Source organism: Biomphalaria glabrata, chromosome 11 (genome assembly GCF_947242115.1).
Source record: "Biomphalaria glabrata chromosome 11, xgBioGlab47.1, whole genome shotgun sequence".
NCBI lineage: Eukaryota > Metazoa > Mollusca > Gastropoda > Planorbidae > Biomphalaria > Biomphalaria glabrata.
The window spans coordinates 25,434,856-25,455,626 of NC_074721.1; the positions used below are offsets into that span (position 1 = coordinate 25,434,856).

Consider the following 20,771-nt stretch of genomic DNA (forward strand, 5'->3'; position numbering starts at 1 on the left):
GAAAAAAAAACTGACATATTTATTAGAACCTTGGCAAGTACTTAGATTTGGCAAACAAAAAAATATGAAACAGCATGATAACTTTGAAACAGACCAAGATTTATATTTCCATTCACTTTTCATGAAATATTAGCAAAAAACAACGACTACAATGTCATAATTAAGACATCCTTCATTTCAGTTTGTTTCTTCATTGAAAAAAATAATTGTTAAGTACATATAGGTTGTATATGAAAAGCATCTATGAGATCCATTGACTAGATAAGACTTTCCCTAGACTGGATCAATCAGTGTTGACTTGGGGGTAAATGCAGTGTCACCAAAAGTTTTCAGGTTTCTTTGAACAATTCACCAAGGCACACATTTTTCAGTTCTAAAATGATACAGAACATTGTCAGTGTCCTCAATAGCATCCATCACTGAACACCCAAAGGCTATCTCTAAACCAAGGTAAGGGTCCCAAGAAACGCACTGCTCACCATTGTACTGGAAAGAAGAAACATCTGTCTGTGTTTCAGTACATGCTAGACAAGTGCTCTTACAAGAAAAGGCTGGAGAAGACTGATGTCTTCTTCTAAATCTATTGTAAGAACAAGGATAGGTACTTTGGTGAAACATGCTCACATCAACAATATCTTCAGTGCGCTGTGAATGATCTATTAGACAATCCTTTGTACTAGAATGAGACTGATTGATAAACTCTTTCTTTCTAAAACACTGACAACATTTAATAATTTCATCTACTTTACAAGACATGGGGATATTCTCAAGAGATATATAGTCTTTTAGGTAGTCATCCTCAATGTAAATATCATTGTGTATAAACAAGTCTGGTAACACAGTGTCAGTAAGATTAGATTTATCCGAGACTGTATTTTTCAATGGTTGTGCTAGATCAGAGTTATCTAAGATGGTGCCTTTCAATGGTTGTGCTAGATCATGAACAAAGTTGTTAGGACAGTTTTCAAAAAGTTCACTAGTTTCAGATTTGCCACTATGCATTGAGATCTGTAAATCTTGTGTCACAGTAGCAATTGATTCTCTTAAGTCCCAATGATGTCTGTTACATGGACTGAAGGTTAACCCTACAAGACATTTAGCACTGGATTCTCTACACTTGTTGCACAGTTTCTCTGCATTCTTGCTATTGTTGTGATACTCTACAAAGAAAAAAATGTAAAAGTTGAAGCCTCTAAAAATTAATTCAGTTTTTATAACTATTCCTAAATTTAGAAAAATAAGTTTTACAAGTAATACATTTATTGATACTCTGTTTTATAAATAGCTGAACCTTCAAAGAAGAGTCACCTAATACTTGTATTCTTTTTATTAAAATTACCATAAATCAACCAACTAGTAAATTGAAATATTAGACCATTATAAAATATTTTCAGACAATGTACATAAAAAGAAAGTTTGAACAGGCTATAATGAGATTGAATTTGTTTTAAATGAAACATAGTCAAGCGAAAGAACTAAAAAAAAAAAAAAAAATTAAAAAAACATTTTCATTCTTCTCTCTGCTATCAGGCCTGTGACATAATGTGAAACCAAAACATTTGATTTCTCTACTGACAATTGTTAGTTGTCAATTTTTGTTTATGTCATTAAAAAACATAGTTTTAATTGTGCGATACACAACCTGACAAGACACAATTAGGAGATAATAAAATAAACAAAGCTGCAATTTATATTATCAGTACATTAAAAAATAAAATCATGCAAAACAATGTTTTCTTTAAACTTATTCCTTGAAAAATTAGCTTTACAAATGTAATTATGTTTTTTTTAGGAACAGTTCAGATTTGTATTAAGTTCAATGCTGACAGTTATACAAAGAAGACCCACCTTTAATTGTAGGCCAGGGTTGATACATGCCCCATGATATGTTCCAAAAAGAGTTCTCAATAAAATAAACACCATTGAGATCCACTGCCCCATGTGGTAGAATCATTTTACTTTCATCCTCTGACAAAAGTCATGAATTAAATTTAAGCCATTGCATAGAAAAGGTAAAACATTACTATTCTTTAAAACTAGATTAATTACAATGATCTCTTCATGCTCACATTTTAAATGGGCAATACTAAACCAAATTTCCAAATGTGGTAGAAAAAAGTCAGACTTTTAAAAGAATTAAAAAATTAATTCATGAATAGTTTTGTAACAAAAAAAAGCTTGACTGATACATCAGTTTTTCACTTTATTGTAAGAAAACTTTTAAATTCTACAAACCTTGAATCTTGTTCTTGACAAGATTAGTACTATACCTGATCATTGGTAAAGTAGTACAAACTTCTTCAAATTTTGAGATCTTTTGTTGAAAACAACCTTCCTCTAAATCAGAAGTGACTGAGGCATCATCATTTTCATATAAACAAGAGCTACAAAGGGAGATAGATCCACTCCAGTTCTCCTGTAAGCAATGATGAGATTTGATGACCCAATGACTAGTTAGTTCATTGTCAGCTAAATGTGACTCTGGATCAAGTAAGGAGGAGTTAGTACAAACACTGGGGGATGGCAAGTCAGATGTTTCATTGAGTGAGTCTATAGTCAGAGATATAGTATCATTAGCATCCTTAGAGCAAATGTTGGGATTCATCAAGGAACATTCTGTTGATACAGAGGATACCTGTGTATCATTACTTGACAAACAATCAAATAGATCTGTTTGTGTTCCCTTATGGCAAGTACAAATGTATCTATTTACATAGGAGAGCTCTGAAACATTACAAGTTCCAAGTCTGCAGGATCTGTTTGTGGGCTTAGGTCTTGTCATTGTGTCAGCAGTGCCAGAGTCTAAACATTTGTCAATACTGTGACAATCTGAAACATTAGGACTACTTCTGTCAGTAGTGCATGAATCTATACATTTGTTGATGGTGGGAAGATCTGAAAAGTTAGAACAACTTATGCAGGAAATATTTGTTGATTTTTCTCTTGTTGTTAAGCCACTTGTGTAAGAGTCTGTACATATGTTCACATAAGGAATTCTACTACAGCATTTCTTTGTTGATTTTTCTGTTATGCCAGTAGCAATAGAGTCCATGCATTCTGGAATGAAGAAATGCAACAGAGTCTTAAAAAGTTTTCTAAGTGGTGATTGTTTTTTTATCTTCCGAAACCTTCTGTTCTGATTCAAAGCTTGAACTGATCCTGCTGATTCTTCATAAATAGTTTCTGTAGAAAAAAAAGTTTTTGCAATTAATTGTAGGACAGTGTCTGGCAGAAATATCTGCTCTCTAAGGCCAAGTTTCAGATAGTGTGTTCGTGTTTACCAAAAGATCACAAAGACTGTGACCAAGCTATTAGACCTTGAGCAACGTATCACATACAATTACACTATTTAAAGACACCTTTGTTAATTTCTTTTGTGGCATAGTGATTTGTTTCTAAAAAAAAAAAAAAAGACAAGATCTACACTAGACAGTAATAGAGTTAAGGGTAGAAAAATTCATAAATTATCAAATAACAAATAACAATAGGCATTGTCTTCAAATTGGAAGATTTTGGATGAGTTGCAGTTTTTCACGTGATTAACCAAACCCTTTTTTGCCACACCTGATACAGGTTGGTGTGTGTGTGTGTGTGATCTACTTAAATTCTAAACCTGCTATACTGACTAGTATGCGAAGCATCATTATCATCAAAATGAAAAGTACATGTCAAGCTATGTGATGGATGTCTTCCTGGTTATGTGGTATGTGACCTAGGGAAGCGCTGTAAGCTCTCCCAGCAAGGTTCAGGGTGGAACTCTTTATTTTCCTATATTTGAAACTAAAAAAGTGCATATTCTGAAGTGTCTACAGTGCAAAGTCCTGCAATTCTTCTATCAAAAAATTGTAAGTCAAATATCAATTTTGCTTTTCATTGCACCTTATTAATGAAGCCCAGCGAGTGGGTGAAAAAACAAATCAAAGTGTGAAAAGTTTTACTTAGGACAGGTTGAACCTCACATAACTATAGTTTGCAGTTTGCTTTAGTTTTTTGAAGTCTGTGGCTTGAATTCTCATAGATTTACTTAATGGGTTCCAGCAACTGGCAGAAAACACCATTGCTAAACTTTAATTTTTTTGTTTTTGAAGGAGGGGTTAACCACAATACATCAGGTGACTGGCATGGGGAAGAAGACAATACAAAAGGATTTGGTGATCAAAACAAAGTTGGAATGTTTCAAAGAGGAAAGTGTGAGAGGTGTGCAGCCCATCAATAATCAGAAGAATGGGTTTGGGGAGATGGCTTGTTAACGGGATGAAGGTGTCATGGAGCCAGGAGTAAAAAAATGGGTGCAGTTATCCAGCCATTTGGAGAGATTTGAAATACGAAAAAAATTTATTTAGTAAAAAGAACAATCTCATAGACTATCAAAAGAAAGTAGACTAGGTCTGGTCCATAGAAGCAAAGAAAAAAAATAATTTTTTGGCCATATTTATTTTTGGAGAGTTGTTCGAAATAAATTTTCCATCGCTTTTTCAAATCTGAATCCAAACACCCCTTTAAGATTATAATGGCACATCTTTGAAGTACAGTCAATGTAACTAGTGATGCTCTGTCTATAAATAAACCTAATTATCAATTTTGAAACTGCATAACATTTAACAGGAACCAAAAAAACTCTTAACCCGGAAGCTAGCTAAGTTTATCAGGGTGACATAGAAATAAAAAAAGGTTTAGGATACGACTTTTGAAACATTGTATCCTGTCTGGAAAATGTTGAAAACAAATGAAAGCGACATATAAATAATCGAAAATGGACATGTGCAGTGCACAGACCCTCACTTTTGCAAATAAATTAGGTCAAAACAAGGTAAAATCAACAATATGACTAGTTGTCTGAAGTCATGTTCATTCCGAATTAAATAAACTACTCTATATTTTTAGAAATTAAAACTAGAATCTGATATCTACTATCTAGATTAGAATGATTAGATGATATAGATTATCTTGAATCTAGCCAGACATTAGACATCTAGATGATCTAGATCTAGATCTTGATGTATTAATAGATTTTAAGAACATGATCATAAAATTATAATCAATAAATTAAATAAATACCCTTTTAAATTAATCAAGCCTAGACTAAATATCAATTATAAAATTATTGACATTATGATTAATCAAATTAATGTCATTGTCATTAAGGACATTTATTATGATTTATTAAATATCATTATAATTATATGATCATTATGATTATTAAAAATGTCATTCATGATTAGATGTGATATACTTTAATAACTTTAAATAGAATTATAATTATTATAGATCAAGATCTATTATTATCAATATTATTTAAAATTAAATTGAATATATATGATATTTCAATTATTTCCATTGAGATATCTAGATCTACATTGTCTTATTTTATCTTATATAATACAGACGTTGTAACTTCAAAAAAGAAGATGATTACGTCCTACGGCTACGCATCATGCATTTAGTCATGCATATTAACCAATGACTTAAATTCTGCCAAGTCACTGGTTTTCCTGGCTAGCTCAGGCAATCCATTCCATGCTCTAATAGCACTAGGGAAGAAGGAGCACTTACATACAAATTTGTCCTAGCATATGGAACGAGAAATGTGCCTTTATCTTTCTGAGTATTTTATTAATTTTGTTTTTGTATTTGAAGATTATGCCAATTATGATTCAGTGTTTTATAATTATGTATAATTGCTACTTTACTTTTAATTCTTCTATCCTGAAGGCTTTCTGAATTAAATGATTTTACTAAAAACGTTACTCTAGTCAAATGTGACTATTCGTTTGTTATGAATCTCACTGCTCTATTTTGTGTCTGTTCCAGTTTCTTAGACTTAATCATACTTATAACTTAATGTTTTCTTGAGTTGAGGGGTGTCAGCCAAAGCCAAAGGCCCAAACTCAAACAGATTATGCATCATTGCATGCATATTAATATTTTTAATATTTTATATTATAATTATATATATATATATATATATTCTATTATTGGCCTAACCAAGGTTAAATAACATTTTAGTTTTATGTTCTTATTTGATTTATATCTAATATAATTTAATCTAATCTACCCTCTCTTTTTAAATGAAAAATTAAAGAATACACACTCATCCTAAAGTAAAGTCAAGTAGATGTAAGTAGAGTTCTGCAGTGTTGTTTCTTCATTAGCGACTCCAGGTTTTGTAATTGATGATTTGAGAGAGTTACCGGAACATGCTTTGTAAATCCCATTGAATGTATTAGGCCAGATTTTACTTAGGATTTATGCTTAAGATCTTTTTAAAAATTATACGTACGGTTTTATAAATATACTAGATCCAGATCTATTTCCTGCATGTATGCAATTAACAGACTGATTCGAACGTGTTGGTATTTTAATGGAGGTATTAGTAAGTTTGTATAGTTACATGATTAGAGTTATGAAAGACATTTTTATAAATCAAATAAGAACATATAACTAAAATGTTATTTAACCTTCGTACAGAACTTTGGAGTGGGGGGGGGGGGCGATTTTTTTCCAAACCCTAACCCTAACGCCCAGTAAACCCTAACCCTATACATAAACGTGCGTACAGCACACACACACACACACACACACACATATATATATATATATATATATATATATATATATATATATATATATATATATATAACAATAAATAAGCAGTATTTCTCAGTATTTTCATGCATTCTTCACTGAAGAAACGCATTCTCCTGACATCTACAACTCATTATTAATCAGTGGAGTTCGGGGCGAAGCCCCTACGCCAAAAAGCGTTTTCTTGCATTTTTCACTGCAGAAACGCCTGCTCCTGACATCTACAGCTCACTATTCATCAGTGAGTTTCGGGGCGTAGCCCCGACGCATAAAGCGTTTTCATGCATTCTTCACTGAAGAAACGCATTCTCCTGACATCTACAGCTCATTATTAATCAGTGGAGTTCGGGGCGAAGCCCCGACGCCAAAAAGCGTTTTCTTGCATTTTTCACTGCAGAAACGCCTGCTCCCTGACAACTACAGCTCACTATTCATCAGTGATTTTAGGGGCGAAGCCCCGACGCTAAAAGCATTTTCTTGCATTCTTCACTGAAGAAATGTATTCTCCTTACCTAAAGCTTATTATTCATCCTATTAAAAAAGGACCTTTTGAATAATGTTGTACTTGAAAAATATTCTAATTTGAATGTATACGCCCTTAATACATTGCAAATAAAACCGATTTGTTCCTTGAAAAGATCAGATACCCCACATATTTAGATTAAGGCTTCGATAAATAATATTCAATAAAATTCAATCATAAATTGTTAGTTATAGTCCTAAATTTAACTAGAAAAATATTAGATTGAGTAGAGGTTGGAAAAAAGGCTACTCATCTCAATCGTGACTCTTATACTGAAAATTTTTGTTTGAATTCTAACTTTTCCAAAGCAAAGTCTTTCTTAAAATAATTATGATAAATTCATGTGAAATTACATAAACTCTTTCTGGAAATGGGAGGGGCGGTAGAATGAAAACGATTTATCCTCGCTCCTTTTTATAATTTCTGCTAATGATTGCATTTGGCATTAAAGAATAAGGGTAGGGCCACTCGATACGAGAATTTAATTTATAGCATATATAAATTATATTAGTGGCTGATTTTTTTTTTTTACATTTTGTAATTTCTTAACTATAATACAAAAAGAAAAATTATTGCTTCGTCCGATGAGGGAAAGGAGATGGCATGTATCGCCCCTCCTACCTTTTTCCTTTTTCATTTTATGTTTACTAATCATAAAATTTGAGATTAGAGTGTGGTGCGACATAATATACAAATGGTTTCACATATCAATTATATAGAAATTCAACTATTTTTGTTCACAAACTATGATTCCTCCATAAAAATATGCCCGCCCCCCCCCAACTCAGAGGGCTAGAGCGGGGAGGGCAGTACATGTAATCGCCCCCCCCCCCTTACCCCACCGAATCGGCCAAGATACCTGAAGGAGAGCGACATAATATCAAAATTATATAACAATGCAACTTATCTTGCTCACAAACTATGATTTCTCCATAAAAGTAGGACCGCCCCCCCCACTCAAAGGGTTTAGGTGGGAAGGGCAGTAGAGGTTTCGCCCCCCCCCCCCCCACACACACCAATCGGACTACAGGGGAACGACATAATATAAAGATCGGTTAAAATATCAATAACAAGTTTTAATCATATAGATATTTAATTGATTATTTTGGCAAGCTGTGATTTCTACAAATAAATTGGACCGCCCCCCCCCACTCAAAAGTTTATGGTTGAGGGGGGGGGGCGGATTGATGCTATCGCCCCCTCCCGACCCCACCTAATCGGCCAACATACTAGAGGGGGGGGCGAAATAATCTAAAAAAAGTTTGAAATATAAATAATTAGTATATATTATTAACATAAGTAATAAATTCGTATACAAATTGTGTGACTTCTATACTAAAATTCGTCCGCCCCCCCCAGGGGGGGGGTCGGCCGAGTGGGGGGGGGGCGATCGCCCCTACCGCCCCCCCCCCTGGATCCGCCAGTGGGTTAGGCCAATAATAGAATATGCATCCTCTATTTGGGACCCCTCAACTCAAGAAAACATTAAGAAACTGAAACAGACACAAAATAGAGCAGTGAGATTCATAACAAACGAATATTCACATTTGACTAGAGTAACACCTTTAGTTAAATCACTAAATTTAGAAAGTCTTCAGGACAGAAGACTCAAAAGTAAAGCAGCAATTATACATAAAACACTGAAGCATAATCTTCAAATACTAAAAAAAAAATTAATTAAATACTCAGAAAGACACATATGATAGGACAAATTTTTACAAATACTCCTTCTTCCCTAGTGCTATAAGAGCATGGAATGGGTTGCCTGAGCTAGCCAATAAAACCAGTGACTTGGCAGAATTTAAGTCATTGGTTAATATGCATGACTGAATGCATGTCGCGTAGGACGTAGGCTAATCATCTTCTTTTTTTGAAGTAACGTCTGAATTCTATAAGATAAGAAGTTATGGGTTCGACATTTTTTTCTTTATTTCTCGAAGACAAAAAAAAATGAATGTTTAGTTTACTGTGTACTATATTATTTCAACATAAAGTAGGATTCGATATACTATTAAACAAGCAATTCTTGCATATATATATATATATATATATATATATATATATATATATATATATATATATATATATATATATATATATATATATATATATATATATAAGAACTTGACAACTCTGGGCTTCAAAATAACGTAATAGTTTAATGTCAATAAATAACAGTCAATACTGTACAATTGGCAGCACGTAACACAAGACTAAAAATCTCTCCGCCGTATCAACTCTTGCACTGGTCTCTCTGTCTCGCCTCGGACTTGAACTGAACCGTTGTAACGAACTGTAGATCGGGAAGTTGTGACTCACTGGTCTCTGATACCTTCGCTCTTTATATAGGGTCCCTGCTGGCCTTCCAGAATCGGACAGAACGTCGCTCGACCCTTCTGGGTGGTCAGATGACTACATCCCTCGTGACACTACTGAGCTCTGTTCACGACGTCGATCCTTCCCGAACCATCATGTTGACACTCGTCTCGGCCGATCGTCGTAACTCGTCACGGTTGACCGCTCGACTAGCGCTGGCCTGGGGCGATTTGCGTCGGCTGACTACACACACACACACACCACTACCCCCATCTGTGCCACCACCAGGTTTATAACATATATATATATATATATATATATATATATATATATATATATATATATATATATATATTATATATATATATATATATTCATGGGCGTAGCCAGGATTTTGTTCTGGGGGTGGAAATTATTGACTTATTTTTCGCTTTGATTGTTTATTTTAGGTGAGATTTTAGTACTAAACCATCACTTGCCCCAGCGCAGCAAAGGTTGTTTTTTTTAAGTTTAAAACCCCCTACCAGGGAGTTTTGCAGTTAAACCTTCTCTTCTATAAAACAAAACAAAAAATAATGCAAACGACAATCTCCAAATTCCAAGAGCATAGCTAAGGAAGATTTTGATTTTAAAACCCCCTCCGAAATTTACGATAAAACCCTCTCTTCAATATAAAAAAGCAAATTACACACTCAAAATTCTATGAGAGTAGCCAAAGGGGTTTTGAGTTAAAACCCCCCTTCAGCGGGGTTTGAAGCTAAAAAAAAAATACCTCTTCAATTTAAAAAACGGAAATTACGCACTCAAAATGGTATGAGAGTAGCCAAAGGGGTTTTGAGTTTAAACCCCCTTTCAGCGGGGTTAGAAGCCAAAAAAAAAAACCTCTTCAATATAAAAAAAAACATATTACACATTCAAAATTCTATGAGTAGCCAAAGGTATTTTGGGTTTAAACCCCCCTCCACTGGGGTTTGAAACTAAAAAATACCTCTTCAGTATATATTTAAAAAAAAAGCAAATTAGACACTCAAAAATCTTTGAGCATAATCAAACGGGTTTTAAGTTTAAACCTCCCTTCAGAGGGGTTTGATGGTTAAAAAAATACCTCTTCAATATACAAAAAAAAAGTAGCCAAGCCAAGGTTTTTTTTTTTTTTTTTAGTTTTGGCTTTTTTTTTTTTAAGTTTAAAACCCCACTCCAGGTGGTTTTGAGTTTAAAATCACCCTACAGAGAGTTTTGAGGTTGAAAACCCCCTCTTCAATATTAGTCTAAATTAGTCTAAATCTAACTACACTCATCAAATTCTATAAACGTAGCTAAATGGGGTTATGAATTTGTTAAAAAAAAACTGCAGAGATTTTTTAGTTTAACCCCCCCGAGATAATTTTGACGATAAAACTTCCCTTTTCGATATAAAATCTAAAGCAAATTACAGTCACCTAATTCCAAGAGAGTAGCCAAGAAAGGTTACAAATTTCTACCAATGGCTGGGCTCCATTAATAAAGTGCAGTGAATAGTCATCTGTCGAAATTGAAAAAAGACTAAATGAAGCTCAACAAAGATGGCTAAGACGGATTTTAGGAGTCAGTTATAGAGATTGGGTCTCAATCAAGGAAATCCTATGCCGAACTGGAGGTCGACCCCTTAGTAAGGTTGTGAGAGGGTCGCATGAGGTTTGCGGGACATGTTCTCCGACAAAATGAATTACGCATAATAAGAGATGCAATGACATGGAGGCTATTACGAGGAAAGCGCAAACTGGGACATCTTAATACAACTTGGCGTCACACTTTCATGGAGGTCTTTAGAGCAGGTGGAAAGGTCCTCAGACATAGCCAGTGACTGATTTTTGTGGAAACAGTTTGCCGCCCAATGCGCCGAAAGGCGCTGGAGGTTCTAAGTCAATAAGAATAGCACATTAGGTTTTTGAAATAAAACTTTTTAAATAGTAGGATAACGCACTGTAGATTCTGAGGAATATGCATTTTGTTGGCTATCAATACCGGAAATAATGCTTGGCGGCGAGGCTTCTCCCCGAATACCGATGTGGTAGCTCACAATGCTGCACCAGACCCCTTGCTGGCAAGGTCGGCAAGTCGACAATTTTTCCACTAACTCCAAGACGAAGCTATTGTAGGGTACAATAAATGTCTTCCGAAAGAATGAATGGTCAGAATGTAAAAAGAGTAATTATGTACACACACACACATATAATGAAAGAGACAAATGGTGCTGAATGGATGTCCCAAAGTACCGGTATTTTTACCAGCACTGCATTGCCCAACAGGCATATAATCTTGTTTTGAATCTGTTGGGCTTTAATTTCCTGTCAAATTTCAATATTCTTAGCAATTTTCTGAGGTTTTTGTGTAAATATTAACTTTATTTAAGAGCTATGAACTAAGTTTCAAGCAAATATTACGCATTGGTTAGAGAAAGCCAATATCCCATGATCAATGTAGTCATCTCTCTTTCTTCTAGATCAGTGATGCCCAAAATACGGCCCGCGGGCCAGATCCGGCCCTCGACGTGGTTCCTTCCGGCCCTCCGAAATGTCGGCATAAAGTGTAGACAAGCCCATCGAAAAAAAAAAAAGCTGACTTATGTATCTTTACCTACGTTAGGGCCCTTAATTTTTCTTTAATTGATTTGTACCATGACCTTTAATATTAGTGTGTTTGTGAAATGAGAATCTACCTGAAAAAGAGAACGGATCTTAACTTTTTTTTTGTGGATCATGATAATTAGCCTACATATGTGATCTATAAAAAAAAAAAAGGTATCTGTTTCCAAAAAGAACAAAATATAAACGTCATTATGAAACAAATATTCTTGGTTTGAGCGGCGAATAAAAAGATTGTTAGACTACGCCTAGTAGAAGATTGTTGGAAATATTTACCAAAAAGAAACATGAAAATGAGTCGATGTCAAAGCTAGCTACAATGTTGTTCTTTTTTATAAGTACAGAAAAAAAAATCACTTCAGATATCCAATTCCTTAATGTAAGTACTAGCTCCACAGTTTTTCTAATCTAATAGTTTCAAATTCAGGTAAATTTTATTTTTTTTTGTACGTGTACAATTTCGTTCATGTGGCCCGCGACACGAGTGTCAGAAATTAAAATGGCCCGCAGGTCGAATTAGGTTGGGCATCACTGTTCTAGATCTTGTTCTAGACATGATCCCTAAGTCTGTTTCCACATTAACCGCAATAGTTCATACGTATTCAACATTTTTCATTCATCTGAAAAGTAATGAAAATAGTAGTTTATATAATTTAAATACAGAATAAAATTATAAAACTATTAAGCTTTGATAAAATTGAATAATTAATAGCTGTATCGAAATAGACTATAGACGTAATTGTTGTTGTCGCCCCTCACCCTTTTTCCTTTGTTTTTCCCCTGTACAACATATTCATATTTTCTTAACCAAACATCCCCCCCCCATTCCTATAATGCTATCAATGGTTTTATAAACATACTGCGGGGAAAAGATGGGACGATATGGAACGATTGTCACCTTAAACGCACGCTTAGGGCTAGGTTCCCGGTCATTTTATCTTTGGTCATTTCATCCCCGGTCACTTCATCTCATGTGCGCCCTAACTGGTCAAAAGTCATTGGCCCAATCGCAATGAGCCCATTTGCGCCATTGTTGTTATGGCCACAGGCTGTGGGCCCCTAATGGTCGTGGGCCCGGATTGAACCCCTTCACGCCATGGATGCTACGCCACTGTTCATGCTTTTGAAATGATTCCGAAATTGTAATAGCTTAACAAAACCAGCAATACAACTCCATTTCAAAATCCAGCAAACCATAGTTTACAATAAGAGTTTAACATGTTGCTCATCATTTTTTTTTTCGGCATGGGTTTCTTTTTATTTACAATTTTTATAATTTGATTCAAATAGTTATGAAATAGTTATGAAATTGAGGTCTAAAATTAACATTTTAACAAGATGTTGCATGTGTATCACAACTCACTAGGTGAATAGTGGATAGATCTGAATTTTCTTTATTCTATATTGCTACTGAAGCCTTTGTAGCGTCCAACCACTGATGGTGCACCATATGTCATAATAAACTATACAACTACACAATTCTGAACGAGTGAAATCAGCCGAAGTTGACAATATTTCTGGTGAACTTCTAAAGCTTGGAGGAGAAGCCATGATAAACTCACTTTTTAAGATTTCCAACAAGATCTAGCAGTCAGGAGAATGGCCAAAGCCCTGGATCCAACCACTCTTCCAAAGAAAGGCAATTCACATCCCAGTAACATTCTGTTAAAATTAAATCAAATCTTCTAAAAAAAATATAACGGACAAAATTGTATCAGTGGAACATGCGGGTTTTAGACACCAGGTGGCAGCACAACAGAACAAATCCTAAATCTCAGAACTGCTCTGTGAGAAAAAGATCCAAGCTAATCTTTTCCATGTCTTTATTGCTTGCAAGAAAGCTTTCGATAGAGTATGGCAAGGGACACTCTGGGCGACAATGGAAAAGTACATCATAAATAAAAACTTAATAAAAGTAATCTTGAACCTTTACAAGGAGACCAATAGTGCCATGTACTTCAACAATAACATTGGGGACTGGTTGGAGTAAGACAAGGCTGCCTGTTTTTACCAACTCTTTTCAATATCTTCATTGAAAGGATAATGGAAGATGCTCTCGACCTCTATGAAGGTATGATGCCAAAATAACTCAAAATATGACAAATAGCCAACATGGATTTATTAGCGTACACGCTCTTCAGGGATGGATGGAAGCGTAAAGATTTTCAAATGTTTTAAGCCTGGAAATTTCCAAAACTGACAAAGTTGATAGATCGTTAGGCCTACGTCATTATCGCAAAAGTTGTGGATTCGATCACCATTCTGGTCATTTTTTTAAAACAGCAATCCGATCAGATGAGAACACATCAGTTCCAAATCAATTTCATTTCAACATGAAGTATGGATTGATTTTTTGTTTAATATTTTATAAACTTGTTTTAATTTTCATTGGCTCAATTATGTGACAATTTTTTAATGAAAAAAAAAGTTGTTTTTTTTTTAAATAGAAGGAAAAAAGATTATTGCACCATAGACAACCCAGAATATGCATTTTTTTTTACTTTCAAAATACAGGAAATAAAGGCTTCCGGACCCCGCCTGGAGGAGCTCACAGGACTCCCCCAAACCCCCTAGCTGGCAACGGTGGGGTGTCTACTCTCGTCCCACTAAATCCAGAACCTATTCTGAAGGTACGAAAGACGTCCGAAAAATGAAGGGACTGCATGAAAAGTAAAAAAAAAAAAAGGTTAAGTTCCCTTTCAGCTCTTTAGGGCAGAGGTTGTAACTGTCATCTGTTTCTGTGGCCTACGGTTAACGAGGGTGTCATGTAACCAAGCACAGCGACCAACTGAATGTAATTTAGATTAATTACGTACTTATATAAATATAAATAGAAACTATTTTCTGGATATATTCCTAATGAAATTTCCTATGAAATGATTCAAAAAATCCATAGCGATGTAGGCTATATGGGCATACTAGAATGAAACCCAAGGCACTGTAAATACATTATGATACTTTTTTCTTCGACAAGGACTCGTTCAGAAGTTGTCAGTCACAGTTCTTTGTCTATTTTGTATTATTTACACTATTCTTTACGATAACCAATTGTTTATTTAATAAACTCCTATAGGGCTCCTAACCTAAACAAGTTTCATATACTGCTTTGAAGGTTAAAGTTCATACGTCAAAATGTAAAAGGAGCGTTAAACAATTTTAAACTTTGACCTTCGTCTGCTTTCTTTACCAAGCCTTTCACAACTTTGAAAACCAACTTTCTTGACATTTGTCGCTTGTAAAAATGCACTTTAGAACGGGATATATATCGTCTAGTGCTATACCGCCCAGTATTAGGGACAATGGCAATGAATGCAGTGGGAAACGCCATAACGTTAGCCAGCCGTAGGTTGAGAATTGACGTCACATCATTCTTCTAAAGACTCGTGTCTCGACCTCGCGCGCGCATTCAGGCGGTGACGCTTTACGCAGTAAACTCTCCCTTATTTGGTGGGTTTGTGACTGCTATTTATAGTACAGGTAGGCTTAAGCTGGCTATTGAAGAACCAAACAAATTGGGATGGTGACCCACTTGAACGTCCGTGTATTTAGAACGACGCGCTATCAAGTTGTAGTTTTGAAGTGACAGACTTGTGCTATTGATTGAATGTGTGTTGCATGTCATTTGCATAAAACTGTTGATGTGTCTTCTGATTCATTTGATCATAGACTGAAAACTGTTTGGACTCTTTTCAACAGTTTCATCTGGTAAGTGATGTCAAGTTTCAGTTTATAATAAAATACATTTATATACAAGACAAAGTATAGTACCCTATTAATTTAATAAAATGAAAATCATCTAGATCTATAAACTAAATACATTTAGACAATATTTCTCAGAATTAATAGCGATTTAAATCAACGTATCATACCTCATTGAAATTGTATATGAAGGTCTAATCTGTGTCAATGATTTCAGTCTTACTCAAGAAATGAATAAGTAATTTGTAAAGATAAATTAAATTATAGATCTCCAACTCAACTATCATGCGCTAGAGAGTCTACTCCTTTTATAACTGTTACTCTTTTCTCAATTACACCTAGTACTTAGATCTAGATCTTAATAGACATTGATTTATAGATGTACATTAAGTTGCTCATAAATTAATACAAGCATTATTTTTAGCAGCCTGTAAGGAAGAGCCACTGGATGTATTAGAACTGTCTCCGTCTGTCTCCGTCAGTTAGTAAGAAAATAATAAATTAGAGGCGTTATTACCAATCATAGGCTTATATTACCATCGACTTCGACGTGCTTGGTGTTGTCTAGATCTAGAATCTAGATAGATAGAGACTCTAACTACAACAGCTACTTTTGGTCTTGTAAAAGCGAACTTTTTCATGTTTATTTTCTTTCTCTTATAAAGATCTATGCACATTCATGAACATATTTGCAAAAGAATTTTTAAAACAAAAGAAATAAATAGTTTCGCACTTACTTTTTTTCTCCAAAAACTTTGTAAATCTATCAGTAGGCCTACAGAACTATAGCATTTTAACAATAAGATTGAAATGGCAATTCATGTTATTATATTTGTGCTACTTTTAGTATCTAAAAGTGCAGTCTTTAAACAAACATTATATCTATTGTTTCACATGCACGTTTGAGAGTTAGATCAAAGAGAAAAGGAAATAGTTTGTATAACGCATTCTCTCTTACACATAGTAGTGTGTATTTCTTGGACTGAAAATTTCATTTCGCTATCATCTTTATCTTATCTTATATAATACAGACGTTACTTCAAAATAGAAGATGATTATGTCCTACGCGTCATGCATCTAGTCATGCATGTTAACCAATGACTTAAATTCTGCCAAGTCACTGGTTTTCCTGGCTGGCTCAGGCAACCTATTCCATGCTTTAATATCATTAGGGAAGAAGAAGGAGCCTTTGTATTTTATTTTAATTATATTTTGTCTTTGTATTTGAAGATTATTGTTCAGTGTTTTATGTATAATTTCTTCTTTACTAAATTTAAATTTTTACTAAAGGTGTTACTCTAGTCAAACGTGAATATTTGTTTGTTATGAATTATTGTGCACATTATGATAGAAAATTTATTTTATTTTTGTTTATTGACTTAGTTTTATATGCACAAATATTTTAAACAATTATAACTAGTTTTAAATAAAATGATTTTTTAACTACATTTCAACGAAATTAGTATTTCTTATTAAATAGATATCATAATAGTCTGTCTTTCTTATTAGAAAATGTTCTATATTATTAGTGGATCACATTCTTTCTTATTAGATGGACCAGGGTGATTCTCAGTAGGTCAATTACAATGTTACGTTAGGAACTGGTCACGTTGTTTCTTATGAGGTTGATAAGTCTTGCTGAAGCAGACAGCTATGGTCGTTATGAACTGATCACGTTGTTTCTTATGAGGTTGATAAGTCTTACTGAAGCAGACAGCTATGTTACGTTAGGAACTGGTCACGTTGTTTCTTATGAGATTGATAAGTTTTGCTGAAACAGACAGCTATGTTACGTTAGGAACTGGTCACGTTGTTTCTTATGAGATTGATAAGTTTTGCTGAAACAGACAGCTATGTTACGTTAGGAACTGGTCACGTTGTTTCTTATGAGATTGATAAGTCTTGCTGAAGCAGACAACTATGGTCGTTATGAAATTTTTAATGTTCATTGTAGGGAATAAGGGTTTGTAAATCTGTAATGTCTTTTCACTGGTTCAAATCATTAGGAAAAAAATGAAATGAATACATTCAGTAAACTTTATTTTGTAAAGAGTGCACATAGGAGAGGACATCAGAGAAGACACCATGAGGCACAATTCCAAGTAAAATTCTAGATCTACTTTGTTTGTTTGTCTATATCACACACTCAGGTGTGTTTGGGGATACTTTATCTCTCCAGGTATGACACAAGAGATTGGTTTATGCATATCAACGATAGACATGACTCAGAGAGAGAGAGAGAGAGAGAGAGAGAGACCTATAAATAAAGATGGTATTGTTTGTTGTGACATAGATTGATAACATCATTAGGTAAAGCGGATTCAACAAATCATTGATGTTTATGTTTTCATCCCTGGCAGACTTAGTGATTTTATTGTGTCTAAGACAAGTTGGAAGATTAATTTAATATATAAATCAGAACTTAGTTGACCTTTATATCTGCAGCGTGAATAAGTAAATAATCTAAAACATTTCTGTATTAAAAAAATAATTGGCTATTCTCGAAATGCAAAGAATGGTATCGCGAACTATCCATGTAATGGATGGATAGCGGAATGCCACTCCACAACTGGTGAAGACAGTATGTCTATATATAGCCGACACCGTTCATCGAAGACTCTCTATCCCAATGTTTATTGTATTTGTCAATTATTTTCAAGTTCATTTTACGTATATAGAAAAATAAAACGAGACAAAAAAAAAAGCGTGAGATATTTGTTAGACTTCGGAAAGTGTATTTTGTGTGTTGTGACTTGCAGGTATCGATTGGTTTCCAACCAATAGTGGCTATAAATAGTAAGCAATAAATTCAAAGCAGTACAAGAAGCAGACCGGTATCAATTGGGTCACCACGAGGACACACCCGTTGACACAGCATGGCTGAGAACGGACAAATTCAGAGCAATGGTAACAAGTAAGTGAGTCTCACTAGCTAGCAGCTATGTTTAGCTAAAAGCTTTCTTTTATAATGTTTAAGATGTGCTTTTTTTTAGCGCCCCCGAAAGGGGAAAAGACGCTATTAGTTTTGTGTGGCCTGTCTGTCCGTCTGTCCGTCCGTCCCGTTAAGATCTCAGAAACTAGAAGAGAAAATGAAAATCGGACATCATTATATTTTAGGCCATTCAAAGTTCTGATGCAACAGCTACTTTTTTCTTTTCCGAAAGGGAAAATCACTAATGCAAGCAGTTTTTTAAAAAAATACACCATTTTTACAACTATCCACTATTAATAGTAACAAACACTGGAGGCTTTTTAGTAATGGAGATTTCCATTTACCATTTTTATAAATTATTTATGCAAATAATTTTAGATTTTTTATCAAAAATTATTATTATTATTATTATTTACAACTGTATTGCTAAGTTATGTAAGTTCTGTTATACTAAATTCTACATTTACAAAAAAAAAACACAAAACTAAAGGAATTTTATTATTTTTTTTTTTACGGAAATGTTTATTTCTTGAGGCTTTGAATAAGAGATTGACCCTTTACAAAACAATTAGATCAATTAGATTATAAGACATCAGTTAGGCCAGGTTCACATCTAACTTCACATTCACTTTCACCTATTCCTTTGTCTGCTGGACCTGTGGCGCACCACACAGTCAACCTTCTTTCTCCATTCTTCTCTGTCATTTGCCTTTGATAGAATTTCATTATGATATTCTTTCTGAAAATATTGAAACCCGCCTTTTAACCTGCTTTGGTGGACCACATCTGATAAGAATTTAATACCGATATTCTTCTGAAAATATTGAAACCTGCGTTTTTTCTTGCCTGGGTGGACCACTTTGGGGGCCGATTTTGAGTTTGAGTTTCCACACAAACTGTCTTTGTAACCTTGTTTATTTGGCACTCATTACAAACTGAATAAAAATCGGGGTTTTCTTTTCGTCTTTTCAATGAGCACAATTGCATCTAGCAATTGGGGACTTTGAGGCATAGAAGGGCATAGAAATGGTACTTGACAAAGTCTTAGCAATGAAATATGATTAGGACTACATAGTACTTCACAAAGTCTTAGCAATGAAATATGATTAGGGCTACCTAGTACTTCACAAAGTCTTAGCAATGAAATATGATTGAGGCTACATAGTACTTCACAAAGTCTTAGCAATGAAATATGATTAGGGCTACCTAGTACTTCACAAAGTCTTAGCAATGAAATATGATTAGGGCTACCTAGTACTTGACAAAGTCTTAGCAATGAAATATGATTGAGGCTACATAGTACTTCACAAAGTCTTAGCAATGAAATATGATCAGGGCTACCTAGTACTTGACAAAGTCTTAGCAATGAAACATGATTGAGGCTACATAGTACTTCACAAAGTCTTAGCAATGAAATATGATTAGGGCTACCTAGTACTTGACAAAGTCTTAGCAATGAAACATGATTGTTAAATCTGTTGGAGCTCAATCTCTTTCAGCCTTTGGAGGGGGGGGGGGTAAACAAGTCACATCACCGAAAAAAAAAGTCCTATAAGTTAAATAAAACTTTGCTTCGTTAGTTTTCTATGCGCTGTGGTGAGATGGGTCGGATCATGGGTTGGGTCCGCGAGCCGTAATTTGTGGATCAGTATTGCAGATTAACCGACATACGCCTATGTGCTGAGATTTTAAGTGACTGGTCATTGTCAAGAACTGAAGCTAGTGACGTCACGTATATTGTCACCCCCCAGACGTCATAGTGTCCAGCATGTGTCAGTCATTTCTGTTAAGTAGTTCACGCCCTACATCTCAAGTACCAGAACAGTGGCAGGTCTATCAAGACTGAACACTTTTTCTACGGGCTATTCAGAAATGTAAATCTTAAAATACATTGTTACTTCAAAAGGTTGTTCCATACAGTATGTTGATTCATATAACCATAGTTAGTTGGGAAGAGAGCCATCTCAACATGGCGTGTACATTATAATTATATTCACAGCTACTGCTCAATAGTTATTCTCTCTCTCATTCTCTCTTAACAAAAATATATTTTAAAAATTGTATTTAACTTCCAGTAAGTACCTCACCCAAT

General features: G+C 34.5%; 2 protein-coding genes across 7 annotated transcripts in view; one reads left to right on the forward strand and one right to left on the reverse strand.

The window, feature by feature from the left end:
* LOC106054861 (uncharacterized) lies at positions 1-16,423 on the reverse strand. 6 transcript variants are annotated; one of them, XM_056004775.1, is made up of 4 exons: positions 16,285-16,423; positions 2,236-3,183; positions 1,849-1,968; positions 1-1,160 (listed from the first exon to the last, which is right to left on the reverse strand). In XM_056004775.1, exons 2-4 carry the CDS (start codon positions 3,050-3,052, stop codon positions 349-351), a joined length of 1,749 nt encoding a protein of 582 aa, XP_055860750.1. In that variant the 5' UTR covers positions 3,053-3,183; positions 16,285-16,423; the 3' UTR covers positions 1-348. The 6 variants fall into 6 exon arrangements, with proteins under 6 accessions (XP_055860750.1, XP_013066382.2, XP_013066383.2 ...); XM_013210928.2 differs by having other exon boundaries at positions 16,265-16,414; XM_013210929.2 differs by lacking the exon at positions 16,285-16,423 and adding an exon at positions 6,092-6,230.
* Positions 15,536-20,771, forward strand: part of LOC106054862 (uncharacterized) — a 19,062-nt gene continuing 13,826 nt past the window's right edge. The window contains exons 1-2 of the mRNA XM_013210932.2: positions 15,536-15,753; positions 18,507-18,661. Coding sequence (XP_013066386.2) covers positions 18,624-18,661 — 38 coding nt within the window. The 5' untranslated portion in view covers positions 15,536-15,753; positions 18,507-18,623. The remainder of the gene's footprint in view (positions 15,754-18,506; positions 18,662-20,771) is intronic.